Below are 15821 nucleotides of genomic sequence, written 5' to 3'. Positions count from 1 at the left end.
CATGTTTAAACACTCACACACCCACATAAATTGTTTTCCGGTCAACACGCAAGCATTCGCCTGCAGCAGTTTGGCCGCGTTGGAAAAGGCGGCGATAAAGATCGGAGGATCTTTGAAAGTCAGTCTTGTAGGTGGTTACATATGAGACGGCTGCATCGATTGCGCATGCGCTTGCGTATACATGTGCATTGTGTCATGTGTGCTGGTGTAGGCTGACTGGAAAAGGCTGGACGCTGCACTGTAAAACAGGAAATGGAGGATTTAGTCGCCTGGGCTTATTATGCAGCGTCGGTGCAGCTGAAAAGCAACGTGTAGAGAAAATGTCAAGCTGAACGTAAAAGAAAATATTTACAGGAGCTCAACGCTTTAGGCGGGTCATTCAATTTGAATGCATGGAGCTCTTAGCTTAGGCCTCAATGGTGCAGGTTTTGACTCTTTACAATTTCATTATTGGGGCCAGATTTGACCGTGTTGGTGGGTCCCGGTTTCAGACTCTGGGCCCCATGTTTGAGACCACTGGGTCATTGATAGAGATTGAAGGACAGAACACGGGACACAGCAAACTAATCCACTTTAACAGATCAGATAAACTGATATAACATGTTTAATTTCACTAAAACTCAAAGTTGGTTAAAGTTCTCACATATGTTTGCTCAGATAAAAGTGAAACCCTAAAAAAAAAATGTTGGTAACAGGAAAACTTCTTTCTTTAGGTAAAATTAGTAAATGTACTAAAATATAATATACATCTATATATGTAGACACATGTCAGACACACGATCTGTGTTAATTTTTTTCTTTTTTAAATTTTGGCCAAAAAGTTCAACTTTGAATGATTTTCTTTGACCCAACCCTGCTTTAAACTTCTCTACAACTTCATCCGTGACCTGTCTGTCATGCACTATTTATACTGAGAAGAAATGAAGCACAGGTGGACTCCATTTATCCAGGTGAGTCCTCTTTACTGATGAGGTGACTCTTGAAGGTGATTGGTTGCACTGAGCTTCGTTGAGTTCAATCGGAGTACACAGGGAGCTGAATGGAAATGTGATCCACACTTGGAAAACTATGTTGCATATTTCTTTTCGGTTCACAGTCAGGCTCTACGTTGCGTTGTGCCTCACATCGAATCCTAGTAGGTCAGTGCAGTGTTGAGAAAATAATAAATAATAATAATCTGTTCAAGGGGCGTCAATGTTTCTTCAAAGGATGAACAAGTTGAAGCAGTGGGTTAGTTTTTACAGTGTGGCACGCTCACGTTGGAGGGAGGTCCGAAGCCAAGACTTATGGGAAATTCTGAATACAGGACACAGGGGACCTGTTGAACCCGGAGGACAGGCGTGACCTTGACGTGTCTCACACACTTCACATGCAAGAAAAGAGATCCTGAATTATCTGTCCGTGTGTGTGAAGTTTCACGACTTTCTCGTTCTTTTACACGTTTGATTATTGGGGTTGGATGACGTAACTTATCCTGCAGTGAATGCCCCCAGTTTGGAATAATAACATTTTGTCTCCAACCAAATGTATCTGAGACCATAAAATTAATGTCAGCACACTGTGGTTTCACTACTTTTTCAGTTTCAAACTGCTTCAGATTGTTATCTATCAGTTGATTTTTGAAGCTCAAAATTCTGTTTTGAAAAACTGGTGGAGTTATTTTACTAGTTACCAGAAATAACTAATAAGTAATAAATAATAAGTATCTCGTGACTTGGTGCACGGAACATGACTGTACTTGTCGCCATCTGTTATTGAGAACGATGTTCTAAAATATCAAACATGCGTCATTTTCATATATTTGCTAATTGGAAAATACTATTTCAATGATTTAATATGTTATTGAAGTAGAAAAACGTATTTTTTTTTCAACTTTATTTGAACCAATTACTCTCCAGTTGAAGTTTTTCATCAAACTCCTTATATATTCAATAAGCCATGCTTCCTGTCTGCACGCTGGGACCGAGTGACTATGACATTGTTTTCCACACATGTCCACCAGATGTCACTAATAATCTGAAACAGTCCAATGTCGCAACCAGTTCAATTGAACCACAGTGCAAACCATAAATATTATTCCCATAACTGACACAGATCTGTAACACCACGCAGCTCCTCTTATAGTCTTTGAGACAACTGCTGTCTATAAGAAACATTAAAAACGCCATTGTGAGTAGAAAAGGCCAGTAAAATGACAGAAAATCACAATTTGCAAAGAACCTAGTCCATATATTTTACAGGATTTAAAAAATTGCAAAAAAAATCAATTGACTTTGACACCATTTTTTTTCCTCCCTGCATCAACTTCGGAAATTCTCTTCATTGCAATTCTGCTTCAGGTTAAAATGTTGCCTGGTGTTTCTCAAGACACAATTTCTGCAGTTTTTAGTATGAATGTTTGTTTTTGTTTTTGTTTTGTTGTTGTTGTTTTTTTAAAAACATTTCATCCTCACTGTGTGCTATTTGTATGTTTTTGTTCTAACTATTCATTATGCTATTAAAACATTTTTAGAGCTGAATTCAAGTGTAATCGAAACACATTTAGACATTTGAACTTCATATCGTTATTCAATTGAAGCAGGTGAAGTTGCTTCGAATTTTGAAGAACTTCAACTTTCCACTCAAAAGGCTTCATCAGTTACAGTGAGTAGCTAAAAAATAAACTACAATTTCATCTATTAAAACTAATTACAATGCAGTCATGTGACCTTTTTATAGAGAGTAACTCAACAATTCCAACTGGCCAAGCATGGAGGGAAGGTGGAAAACAAACTGGCTTTCAACAGGAAGAAACCTGCAGAACCAGATTCGGAGGTGGAAACACTGGGATGAGAGGATAGAAAGAAAGAAAAAAGAGAAAGTGAGCGACAACATATTGGACAAGCTAATCCACTGGGTTGGAGCAGGAGGCTCAGATTACGAACGTCCAGTTCTGCTGGAAGGGAAGGACAGATTAAATTAAAAACATCCAATTAGCAGGAGCTCAATTATGCCTCTTATCATTAAATAGTTATTATTATTATTATTATTATTATCATCATCATTATTATTATTATTATTATTATTATTATTATTATTATTATTATTATTATTATTATTATTATTCGCATCATCATAACAAAGCATGCAGTCATCACTACTTTAATTTTGTTTGTATGCAATTTGTATTTATTAATCCTCAGACACTCAGTAGTGCCTTGAATTCGGTGCAAATGCACATTTAACCATTATATTTTCATGTGACATTAATCATAATTATGTAGTTAATATACTACTGTTTACATATTTTGAAACACGGTACATAATTTATGGTTATTTAGACATGAAGAGTCATAATATTAGCTGGTGTCCCGGTGCTGGCTGATTCAACGGTAGATATCTTAAATGGATGTGTGTTTAATTTAAAATATAAGTACTATTCAGGTCTGCACAGTGTCAACGCAGCTGGATTATTAGCACTAGAGTTGTAGCATCTCATATACAAATACAAAAAAAAGTAACATTTAATGGAATATAATGGTTATATGTGGATGGGGGGTAATGAGAGAGAGCGTTTCTCATCACGTCAGAGTATCCTGAGGGATAGTTTGTCAGTTTTTCCATCTAATTAGGAAATTAAATCATGTTTTATTTACGTTTGCTTACAGCAGATGGGGGTGAAAGGTCAAAGGAGCTGTGCCACGGCCTCCAGTAATAACAATAACCAGTAATAATGTCGAATTAACATCACTGCATTATTTCACAAGCTTGTTTGCACATTCACGTTTTCTGTGCAACCATTCAATCACAATCATAAGGGAACTCTTTTTCCACGCCCCACACACACACACACACACACACACACACACACACACACACACACACACACACACACACACACACACACACACACACACACACACACACACACACACACACACACACACACACACACACACACACACACACACACACACTGCTGCATCCATTCAAAGCTCCACCACCATGTTTCTCATTAAAAACTGGTCCAAGCGAGTTCCAGACAATTATCAGACGTTCACCCAAATGCTGCATAACCAAACCACTGGAGCCAGGAAACTATAAAAAGGGAGGCAAAATGGAGCAGGAAGGAAGAAGAAGGGAGCATAAATCGAAGAAGAGAGAGAGATGGCTCACAGGAGGAACAATGGATGCAAGCTCTTTATGACAGGTGAGATGATGAATCAGAAAAATGAAGTGCTTTATTTATCATACGAAAGACTTGATGTGTTTCAGGAGACAGAAGGGAGCAAATTTAAAGATTTGGGGATGAGAAATATGTGGTAATCTTGAATTAAAAAGCAACTTGAAAAAAGTATATAACAATCACAGTTTCTTACAGTACAAGTTGTTTATACTGTTTTTCATTACAAAACAGTATAAACAATTATCCCAAAATCAGAAACATGCCCATAGAAATAGTGAATTTCAACACTTGATTGAAAGATATACTTTTTTGAACATTTGTGTCTTTTTAGAGTCAGCATTACAAACATGCAACTAAATGTTATTTACGTCTTTAAAAAAAAAAGGTTTTCAATTATGACACTCACAATTCACACTGTATTTCACCATTGAGCATTAAATCGATATCTAAAAGGGCTAAAATACTCAATGGATGTTTTTCACAAGCTTTCCCAATCCTGATGCGTCATCTTATTAGTGCCCAGGAAACCATGTTTTTCATTACAAAAGCGGTGTGTTGTGTAATTGTCAAGTTATGATGATTAGTTTAGATAAAAAAAAAACAAGACAAAGTTGAAAGTGACCGCAAAGGGTTTAAACCTTGTAAAGGACAAAAGGGTTGCTGTGTAATAAGATCCTCTTCAACACTTCAAAAGTTGCCTAAATCCAGCAGAAATCAACAGATCAGTCACTCTGAGCTTAGAGACATGGTGGTTTAACTCGTAAAGTGACTCCACTGCTTTTTAAAAAGAGCTTTTATGACATTTTCAACGCTGGTTATCATTCATTCAAGTGCAGTGTGACAAATCTTGTAATCATAAATTTTAAAGAAAATTAAAGTGGAAGTAAATTATTATTATTATTTGGTTTTTTTTTGTTTGTTTTTTGAATGACCTCTGTTTTATGTTCACAGTTTTGTACATGATGGCGACGTGCAGCGCCATCCCCATCGGGGACCTGCTCGACCGAGCCTCTCAGCACTCTGACAAGCTGCACGCCCTCAGCACCATGCTCAGCCAGGAGCTGGTCAGTGTGTGTGTGTGTGTGATATGATTGGACATATTTCTCTAGTAGAAATAACAGTGGCCGCCATTGTTGTTATTGTTAATATCCACACGTATGTGTAGAAGAAACATTTACTACAGCCGGTATTGCAACAAGCGGCGTAGCAGCATTTCAGAAAAGTTGCATTTTCCGTCATTTCCACTGAGTCGTTTTGAAAAGTTCCACCATGGGAGCCTCTTTCAAAGAGTTGCCTTTCCAGAGGCTCCGAACACCATTGCCATGGAAACGGACGCCCAAAACAACACAACAGATGTTTTCAGGTTTCACTTGAAAACGTTGTGAAAACGGGGCATCAGCGTCTAAAATCAAAGTGGGAGGAATAAGATGTTCGGTAATGTAAAAGAAAAACTGGAAACATTTAAAACTGTTGAAAATATAGTTCAGAATATGTTTTTGAAAACAAGTCCAAAGTCGAAACACGTCGACAAAAATAGGTAAGTTCAAAATAAATTGTTCACTGTTCTACATCGTGTCGGCCGATTGTCGCCGGTGACTCGTTTCAGCTGGTGATGACCAAATGAAGCTTCATGAACCACTTCCTATATTTTCTGGAGCCACTGGATGGCGCTGTGTGTTGAACAAACGTTTGAAAACACATTTCACTGCCAGCCCTTCAGCCGCCATCTTCAAACCGAGAGCGCCCCCTGGTGGAGTCAGAGACTAAAGAAAGTGCTTCATGACGCTTCGTCTGGCCGTCACTCGTTTCAGCACTGACTCTGACGTGACGAGCTTTGTTACGACAGTCATCCTTTTTGTCCCATCCAGGACTCTCATTTCCCCCCGATAGGGAGAATCATCATGCCGCGCCCTGCGATGTGCCACACCTCCGCTCTCCAGACTCCCAACGACAAGGAGCAAGCCCTGCAAGTATCGGTAAGTCAGCCTTCGATCGTTTTTTTTTTTCTTTTTCTCTCTCACTCATCCTCTCGCCTCCGTCTTTGGTGTGTTTTCTCTCGCAGGAGTCAGACCTGCTGTCATTGGCTCGCTCCTTGCTCCAGGCCTGGGCGGACCCCCTTGAAAAAAAACAGCAGAGAGTAGCAACATTTCCTTGCTGGGGTGTGCTGATCTGATGCTGATGGAAATGGTGAACCAGCATGTTCTCAGTGCCACCGGCATACCGGCCCCAAAACAACAGTCTGTGTTGTAACTTTGGTTTAGAGATGAGCACGGTGGATCAGATACACCGGAAAATCAATTTGGCTAATTGTGCATTTATGACTAACTTATGCCGCCTCCCTCTGCCCTCAGATGGGTCCCGACGCCCGGACCGTCTCCGTCCTGCCCTACGGAGGAGGCAACGACCTCGGCCAGGACAAGATGTCCAAACTGATCAACTTCAACTTCCTGCTGTCCTGCTTCCGTCGGGACTCCCACAAGATCGACAGTTTCCTGAAGGTCCTGCGCTGCCGGGCAGCGAAGACCAACCCTCAGATGTGCTGAAAGAGTGACGAAGCCGAGCTGCTTCCGTCTGCCAACTGCAAATCGGCACATGCTAGGACGCTATCGTAGACTTTGTTCTTTATCGCTCAGGCACTGCGGCGCGCTCCAGGGCGAAGATAGGGATGAGATGTGAAGCACACGCAAGACCGCCTGCAAATTCAAAATGTGGTTTCACCAGTAAAACAGCCATCGGGCCAAAAAATAATAGAGCCAAATACACTAGATCAAGATATCAAGGTTTCAATTTGGTATTTTGAGAGACGCAATCTGAACCTGAGGTTGTGTCTCTAACCGAGGTTCCCTTCCCAGGTTCCTTCAGGTCTTTTTGTGATGTTTGGCAGCAAAAGATTGTCTTGCCCAATATTCTGACGAGTTGCAATTATGATCTGGAGCCTTTCGGTAATTCTTTCCATGGGTCATTTGGTCATTTCAGGGACTAAAATAGTAATTTAACGCAACAGGATTCTTAAAATATCTAATGAAGTGACTGTAAAAACCATCCAGCACAATGTGCTGACGTGGCAGCCACCGCTAATCAGGAATGTAATCATATTTAATTCGAGCTCAGCAGTTTTAGCACAAGATTATTTTTAACCAAATCATCATGACCACATTTTTAAATATTTATTATTGTCACATGATATGCCAAAATTGTTTTAAGTCACAACATTCTCTTCTTTTTTATTTGCTTTTGGACTACTACTCAACTTCACAAAAGTAATTTATGATATCTTCTTGAGACATTGGGATTTAACACACATTACTTTGTCATGTGAAACAACATCCATGCTTTTTTAATCCACAGACATGTTTGTTCTTGAATTTTTCAAATTGGTTACATGGGAGATTAATTCAATTTATGGTTTAACGCTAAATACACCATACCAGTCATTGTCACCCAGCGGGTCTGGCACTCACAGTAAAATCTCAACCTTATCTTTTTCTTCAGCTGAAACCAGACGACTCTAACTGCAGCCTGTCGGAGCAGCTTCCTTAAGGAATAACTTTTTCTTCCAACCTAGCGCTTCACGGATGTTATCCTGCAACATTTGCACTTTAGATTTGACAGAATGCAATGCCCATTGCTTCGAATCCTGCAAGAATAATAATCATTAAAAAAAAATAAAAAAATCTATTATTGCAAAATAAGAATGTGTTGTTTTTCTTTAACTGGGAATCGAGCATATGAGAAATTGCCGTATCCAGTGGACACACACCTTTAGAAGCTGTGCATGCTCTTTCTCTATATATCTAGTCATTTCTAGTAGCACTGTGGAATGATTACATTTTCTTTAAAAATCAGATTGATCACATAATAGCTGTGTTTGTTAATCACAGTTAACTAATTTTAATCTCAACAATCCCATTTTGCCTTGCATGATCAAAGAGTCTCCCGAAAGAAAGGAATATATTTGCACTTAACAAGTTTATTAAACACATTTAACAGTTTATGTTAACAAAAAACTAATTTTTTCAATACAAACATTTATCCACACTGATGTGACCCTAACATTTGTAATCAGATTTAAGATAGTGGTATATTAATAGATATTAATGCCTTATTTTGACAGCCCTGATTTAAGGACATTTCATGGAACAGCATCAGTTAATCATCAATAAATCAATTAAAGGTATAGTAGAGGATTTTCTTCTTCCGGGTGGATCATCAAAATAACTGGTCCTCCCAATTGTCAATCATTCTGGTGATATATGACATAAGCCCGTCGTACGTGCTCGTTCCTGCACGCAGCTCACTCCACACGGTCCTCATCATGCCGGTGGCCGACCCGACGCATTATTCTCGGACATTTTTACACAGTTTCACCCCCTCTGGTGCAAATCTTCTTGTAAAGTGAGCTTATGTGAGCGATGCCGACTTGTGACTTGTAAACAGAGCGTGCACGAGGAGAACTGGGCTCGTGCATGTCTCTCGCACGCGTTTTAGTAGGCGTTCCGTCCCGGGAGCAGGTACAGCGTTGCGCATGCGCATTTTTTTCAAACGGTGGAGAGGGCGGTTCTTTACTAAAATTCCTGAAAATCCTCCTGTATACCTTTAATTAAATATATTGGTGCTGTCAATATGAAGGTGTGCTGCAGAAGCTTCTGATGCTGATTGGTTTAATAAGGCGATATGACAAATTTATCCATTTCTCCGTTATTGCATGATCGATCTCTTCTTCTGCATTTTTGGTATATCTCTGTGGCATTGTTACAGCGCCACCTATAGGCCTGGCATATGTACTACATCATTTTGAGTAGTTTTCATGATGTAGCATGGACTCAGGCGTTTCCAGTGTGGACATGACACTTATTTACGAATAAAGGGGAGAGATAGAAGACCCCCCCCCCCCCCCCCCCCCCCCCCCGAAGGGTGGCAATGAGGGTGGGCTGGTGGCCCCCCGCCCCTCAAGGAGCTGAGCTCCGGCCCTGGCGGAGGGTTCATGTTTATTTCTCAGTCAGACGCACCGTCGCTCCGTCCGGAGGCGCACTGACCGAGAGCTCAGCCACCGTCGGCCCGGTAAACCGACACCTCTCCGCCACCTTCCGCCGCCTCCGACCAGCCTGAAAGCATGAAGAACAAACCCGGGCAGCAGGTGAAGCCGGCGGCTCCGGAAAGCTTCGAGGTTTCTCTGCAGCAACTCAACGACCTGCTGACGGACGACAGCGGCTTCTACAGCTGGCCGACCAAACACTTCCACGAGGTTTACAACAGGATCTACGTGGGGAACGCGTGAGTCATTACCCCCCCCCCCTTCTTTTTATTATTTTTTATTATTAATTCTATTCGTTTTTATAAATTTTTCCTGCCATTGCTTCACATTACAGAGAATGTAGGTCATGCAGCAGCAGCAGCAGCCCTTGTTACTATTTTTGGATTATTTTGACTGCAATCACGTCCAGACAGTATGAAATAATCTGATTAAGGGTTATTATTAGATTATTGCACCCCCCCCCCCCCCCAAAAAAAAAAAAAAAAAAAGCATTGTTTATTCATGCAAAGATGCTTTGGGATTACCCTTAATGTCTCTAATTCATTAACATATATTGATATAATATCAAAAGCAGTTTCACTGTTTGAAGTTTCAGAAGCACGGAGGCATGCAGGGAAGCAAGTTGTTTAATTTTTCAGAAGGTGGGAGGGATTTGACTATTTCAAGGCGAAATAAAGCAGACAAGGTGGGTGTCAGAGGGGGGAAATGAGACGAAAATAGCTCTGCAGCTTCATCAATGGTTCAATTCAATGTGTCTATAGGGGTTTGCTCCATATTTGAAGTTTCTGCAAAGATCATTACAGACTCCTTTGTGTCCCAGTGTTCTCAGTCTTGTGGGTCAGAGAGAAAAGAGACACTTGGGTTTTATTAATTATGGAGCTGAAAGACCTGAGATTGGTTTTAGAGCCTTATTTAGAACGATATTGTTCGATATTGTATATATATATATATATATATATATATATATATATATATATATATATATATGAGAACTGGATAGATCTTCGTCTGAACATATATTCCTGCATTATGAATCATGTTTCTGCCACTGGTGGCAATACAGTGTATCATGTTCGATTGCAGCGATGTCGTAAGCATCCATCCATCTTCTCTAGTGCCTCGTAAACTTTCAGGATCGATGGCAGCTGACAGGTCTCCAGTGCAAACACAGTGACAACTTCAGAGTCACCAAATACCGGAAATAGATGCACAGGGAAAAACGTGCAAACTCCACACAGAGAGGAATCTGAATTTATAAAACATTTACATGCAACGCAAATAATTATGTATATCCTCTGAGATTGTAAGTCCATGTAATGTGAACGACTGATAATTAACAGTGTTATTAACAACTCTAATGGACATTATTTCAACCTTGAGTATATTTACTGGGTTCACTGACACAAGTTTACTTTGGATTGTTTATCATTTTATCTTCTACATGAGAAAAAGCAGTCTGCAGCCTGTTTTACAACACCTCTTTAAATTCTACCCATTTTGGGTCCATTTCTCTTCCTCGGACATCAATGAGCTGCTTTCTTCTCCTGTAAAAAAGCTGTGGACTAAAAGATGCTTATCTCTTTGTTATATTACACTGATCGCTACTGCCAATGTCTGGTCAAATGTCTTTTTTTTTGTTGTAATTCCCATAGACGAGGGAATTGCTATTTAGGTCACAGGGTTTCCTTATTGTTGCATTACAATGACGGACCACTGAGGGACGTTGCCAACAAGTTTAAATGCCAAAGCTGTATAATGCTGTCTCCAATATAAGGGTCTTTCTTTGTTTTGAAAAACCATGTATCAGCCTTCTCGGTCCAGTGGGACGTCTCTGGTTTGAAGCCGGGTTTGGCTCGCAGACTTTTCTGTTTGGAATTTGCATGTTTTTTTGCGAGAAAAACATGCATTTCAGACGAAATGGCAACTTTCAATTGTTTGTTGGTGTAATCATATCGCCACCTAGAATCAGTTCATATCGGCTCCAGTGCCCTTCAACTTAAAATTAGACAGTGGTACGAAAGCTGAGCTTTAGAAGTTTGTTTTTTTTTCCCACCCACTTATTTCTTTCAATAGGAATTTCTTCTCAAAAGTTGAAAGACAAACTAATGCAAGGAAAAAGCACCCCACAGAGAAGCCCTGCCTCACACTCTGAAATGATCAGTCGCTGAAATGACATCAAAAAGCGATACCTATGATGCCAAAACATCCCTTTGCAGGTCATCTTGCAGTCTGTCACATGTTCGACAACAGAGCACAGAGAAAAGTGATAATTGGGAGGCAGGAAAAGTCCAGAGCAGGAGTGTGTTAATAATTCAGAGTGTGGGGCATACAGTATTTAAAGTCCATTACAGCTCTCTCATACGTCCTGGCACACAGAGCAGGCGAGGAAAAGTTCTGGAAACACACGTTCTAAATTTTACATGACTTATCTAAAAGCTTCAAAGACAAACTCTGGGACGTGTTTTCTGAGCGACGAGTCACATTTGTGTGTGTTTTAGGAGGGGGGGGGGGGCCTCCCGTGTGCTTGTTTTATTCTCCCTGCGAAAAGGAAAGGGAGTCACGGAGGACGGCGCAGAAACACTCCTGTCTGTTGTATTACAGCAAATATCCTCACAAATATGGTCTCGGACGTGCAGCATCCCTGCAGCCTCGTGACGCGGGCCTGCGCCCACGCATCTCTCTCTCTCTCTCTCTCTCGCTCTCTCGCTCTCTCTCTCTCTCCGAGCGAGTGTTTTATGGTTTGATCCATCTTGTCCTGATTCCACCAGAGTCGACTCTATTTTTAGCCCTCCACGTCGACTGCGTGATGCAGCTTTCTCAGAGGTTCCCTGCGAACAGCAGCTCTTCTGTCTATCACAGCAGGTGATTTCACTGATGGCCGCAGACTCCTGTAATCTTCCATTCAAAAGGTGAAGAGACGAGAAGAGATCAACAGCTGGAGCTTCAATCGCAATGGCTCATGTTGGCTATTGCATGAAACCAACATAGGTTATTGAAAAGACAACACATTCTAGGGATGGCTCTAACACACACAAATACAAAGACACACCCCAAACCCCCCCCCCCCCCCCCCAAAAAAAAACAGGTTAAAGAGAGAGACAGGGTGTTTAAAGGTCTGGAAAGCAGGACAGAGGAGCACAGACCGACACACCAGAGAACGATCCAGACTAGCTAGCAACCAGAACACACTGACGCGAGTCCAATATATACTCTGCTGCCACCAGGTGCCGACAATCACACACTCAGCAACAGGTGAAACACATCAGGAACACCAATCAGGCAGGAGGGAGGCTGAAACAAGAGACCGAACACTATTTTTAAATTCTTGGGTCGAGGCAAAAAAGACCAATGTACATTTCTTAGGTTAATAAAGATCGAGAAGTGAAATCATCTTCTGGAATTTACTCATAGCCAGAGAGGTGCAGTAACACTTTATTTACTCCAATAACATTTTCAATCAATTATACTTGTCGGAGTCATTTTAATGCCTCATGCCTCCATCACTGTGAGCCACAAGAGACTCGTGTCCATGCTGAACTACTCGTGCACAACGATGCTTTGCCTTCCCAAATTGTTTTGTGCATAAACAACTGTAATTACAACCAACCGAGACAATGTATGGTGGAACATGTGAGACTATTGAGGAGCACCATTTGCATTGTCGATAAATACGAGATCAATGGCATCGAGCTTTATAATCAAGAGAGTGACTGTGCCTGGTGGGGGCGGGGCGCCTGTTTTTCACGATGCAGGTTCGTGGCCACCAACGTGATGCGTCTGAAGCGTCTGGGCGTCACTCACATCCTGAACGCGGCGGAGGGAAACTCCTTCATGCACGTCAACACCAACGCAGAGTTCTACGCGGGGACGGGCGTCGTCTACCACGGCGTGGCGGCCAGCGACACCGACCACTTCGACATCAGCGTGTACTTCGACGAGGCGGCGGATTTCATCGAGAAGGCGCTGGCGTTCAAAAGCGGGCGAGGTGAGTCTTTCGTCGAGGGTTGTGAAGGCGGGTCACATCGGGAAGTCCTGCAGCACAAGTGTTCAGGATGGAGTCGTTTTCTGGCCACGACTTCACCATTCGTACACTTTTTACTGTTCAGTTTCAAGACGAGATATTCAAGATCGCCTGTAACAATTGTGACATCTTTAGGTTGTTCACTGAAGCGGTTGATTGGTTTGTTAAGCTAGTTGGTTGGCTGGCTGGTTGTTCTTTCAGTTGTTTGTTTGTTTGTTGGTTCTTTAGTTGGTAATAAAATTCATCTTAACTGCAAATTTTAATTTTGATTCACAAAATTGGGAAAATGTAGTGAGGCAGCTCATAATTTCATGATATAATGTGCACAAATATAACAAAAAAACTTCAGTAACCGTTTGAATCTGAAGTAAAGTAAACAGATTTCACAGGTTTGCATCGTGACACGTTTTTTTTTTTTAGGTATGCGGGCTCCACCGTAAACAAGAGTGAGTTTCACACTGCGGCTTTGAATTTTCGAATCTGCTACTTGTTGTCCAGGGAAAGTCTACGTTCACTGCAGGGAAGGCTACAGCCGCTCGCCCACCTTGGTCATCGCCTACCTGATGCTCCGTCAGAACATGGACGTCCACACCGCCCTCGCCATGGTGCGGCAGAAACGAGAGATCGGACCCAACGACGGCTTCCTGCGCCAGCTCTGCCTCCTGAACCAGAGGCTGTCGGACCAGGGGCGCTTCTGGAACAAATGAGGCCAACCCGGGATGCGTCTGTAAGAGAGATGGGAAGCTGATGTCGCCGTGTTCCTTTCACATGTTGGACAGCGGGAACTCGCCGCGCATCAGTTCTGGGACGGGAGGCGGAAAGCTGACAGCGCTGAGTGTATCTCCATCACACCATAATACATACAAACTACTAACACGTACATGTACTATTGTAATTGTGCACACGTGGTGAAGGCGACACTGCTAAACACACAGTGTAATGTGTAAATTCAGGTAGTTTACGTTCACTGAGGCTACGCTCACGCTGCAGGCCTTAAGACCAAAGTCTGATTTCGTGGAGAGTCGTGTCCGGGAATAGTGAATTTTTGAAAGTTTTGGTGCAATCAGAATCCATAAAATTATGACCGAATGATAAATGGATTTTCCATTACGTGGCTCGTCTCGTTAAGAAATTTGAGGCTTTTCTCATTCCAATGAATTTCAACATAATCCTTCAGACTGAGTTTGCTGTGAAAAACTTTGCATGCATACGATATTCAATTTAGGACCAAATATGAAAAAACAAAAAAAGATTTAGATGATTATTAAAAATAAATAAATAAATAAAATCAGATACGGCTCAAACTGGGCAGATAAAGTCAGATTCTAAGCACTTTGTCCTGCAGCGAGAACGTAACACTAATATATTCTGAATATTAGACATCGCAGAACTTCATCTTCTGTACAGTTTGGTGTGTTTTCCTGCTGCTCACTATATGAGAAAACAATATCCAAGTACAAAGAGTAACGTTGCATTTACATACAGATATTGAGAGAGAAAGAAAACAAAAAAATCATGAAAAAGCAAAGATGTCCGCAAACACTGCCAAATATCTCCAGTGGACACTGTGATTTTTAGACCACTGGTGAATTTTGTCTCAGTGATCAATTATACGTCTTAGGGAATCTTGTATAACCTTTTTGACCTCATGTTCAGACGCCTGCCTGTATCAATCAAAACTCGATATTGTGGCTTTCTCGCTTTATAAAGAAAATGTACTCGATTATAAAAAGGTGAAAATGCACTTTTCTGAGGTCACTTTGGGAGATTCAACCGTCCACTGATTGTAAACCTTAACCACTGCCAAAATGTGAGATCTGTTTGCCAGCGACTCCTTAAACCTCTCGGTCGACACCTTTTTGCACTTTTGATGTGATTTGTGCAGGTTTTTTTGTTTATTTTTGTCCGCCTGCATGCAGTTCCATGCTTTCGTGACATGGCTTTGCATATTCGACGCGCTTTCCCTCCGTCGTGATGTGTATCGTTGTGGCTGTGGATCTCGGTGTGCGTTGCAGTGTAGGACGTGATGTGTCAGTGCGGCTTTCGTCGACTCCCACGGAAGATCACACCGCTCCTATGAAGTGCACTTTATCTAATGACACTGGTGATTGTTGTCGCGCGCTTTTCATACATTCAGTAATAAATTATGGGAAAAAAAAGACCCGGTTGTTTTCTCTTTATCCAACAAATCCAGTTGATCTAATGTCCTGCCTGGTCACATTTTACTCAATTGGAACCTAAAGTTCTAGACACAAGAAGCAGGTGCAAAGGAAGCCCTTCATCCAGTAGAGGGCGCAGTAGGACTGCAGCCAACAAGCCTAATGGCAGTAATTGAAGGATAAGAATCATAATACAGGTAAATATCAAGAATGCATTCAAACACCTGGTGTGTGACATGTCCTCTGCAAAATTCAACACCAACGACGATCATATCTGTTCGAGTTTAATCCTTAGTCAATGCTTTTTTTTACCCATCCCATCAACACCTTATATGAGCCCAAATTCCACAAAGGAAAGCAGAATCTTCCCCAAAACCTGTGAAAAGTGTTTATGTTCCACACAATTCCAGGTGTACAGGAGATGACAAACTGACACAAATC

General features: G+C 41.5%; 2 protein-coding genes across 2 annotated transcripts; both read left to right on the top strand.

Annotated features, from left to right (window-relative positions):
- Nucleotides 1–4146: 4146 nt before the first annotated feature.
- prl (prolactin) lies at nucleotides 4147–6708 on the top strand (the record flags this gene model as incomplete). Its single annotated transcript, XM_080511880.1, has 5 exons — nucleotides 4147–4189; nucleotides 5117–5229; nucleotides 6034–6141; nucleotides 6228–6302; nucleotides 6517–6708. The coding sequence occupies 5 exons, from the start codon at nucleotides 4147–4149 to the stop codon at nucleotides 6706–6708; spliced, it is 531 nt and encodes a 176-aa protein (XP_080368006.1).
- A 2488-nt stretch (nucleotides 6709–9196) lies between these two features.
- LOC308141427 (dual specificity protein phosphatase 3-like) lies at nucleotides 9197–15290 on the top strand. The gene is made up of 3 exons (XM_080511588.1): nucleotides 9197–9439; nucleotides 12953–13185; nucleotides 13720–15290. The coding sequence occupies exons 1-3, from the start codon at nucleotides 9279–9281 to the stop codon at nucleotides 13926–13928; spliced, it is 603 nt and encodes a 200-aa protein (XP_080367714.1). The 5' UTR covers nucleotides 9197–9278; the 3' UTR covers nucleotides 13929–15290.
- Nucleotides 15291–15821: the final 531 nt, after the last annotated feature.

This window comes from Blennius ocellaris (assembly GCF_963422515.1).
Source record: "Blennius ocellaris genome assembly, chromosome: 16".
In the NCBI taxonomy this organism is placed as follows: Eukaryota; Metazoa; Chordata; class Actinopteri; order Blenniiformes; family Blenniidae; genus Blennius; species Blennius ocellaris.
Note: the sequence above shows the minus strand (reverse complement) of the source record. Positions and strands in the feature narration are given on the sequence as shown.

Coding starts and splice junctions, on each gene's coding strand:
- LOC308141427 (XM_080511588.1), top strand. CDS start 9,279: ATGAAGAACAAACCCGGGCAGCAGGTGAAGCCGGCGGCTCCGGAAAGC. Junction 9,440..12,952: donor AGGATCTACGTGGGGAACGC/GTGAGTCATTAC, acceptor TTCACGATGCAG/GTTCGTGGCCACCAACGTGA. Junction 13,186..13,719: donor GGCGTTCAAAAGCGGGCGAG/GTGAGTCTTTCG, acceptor CTTGTTGTCCAG/GGAAAGTCTACGTTCACTGC.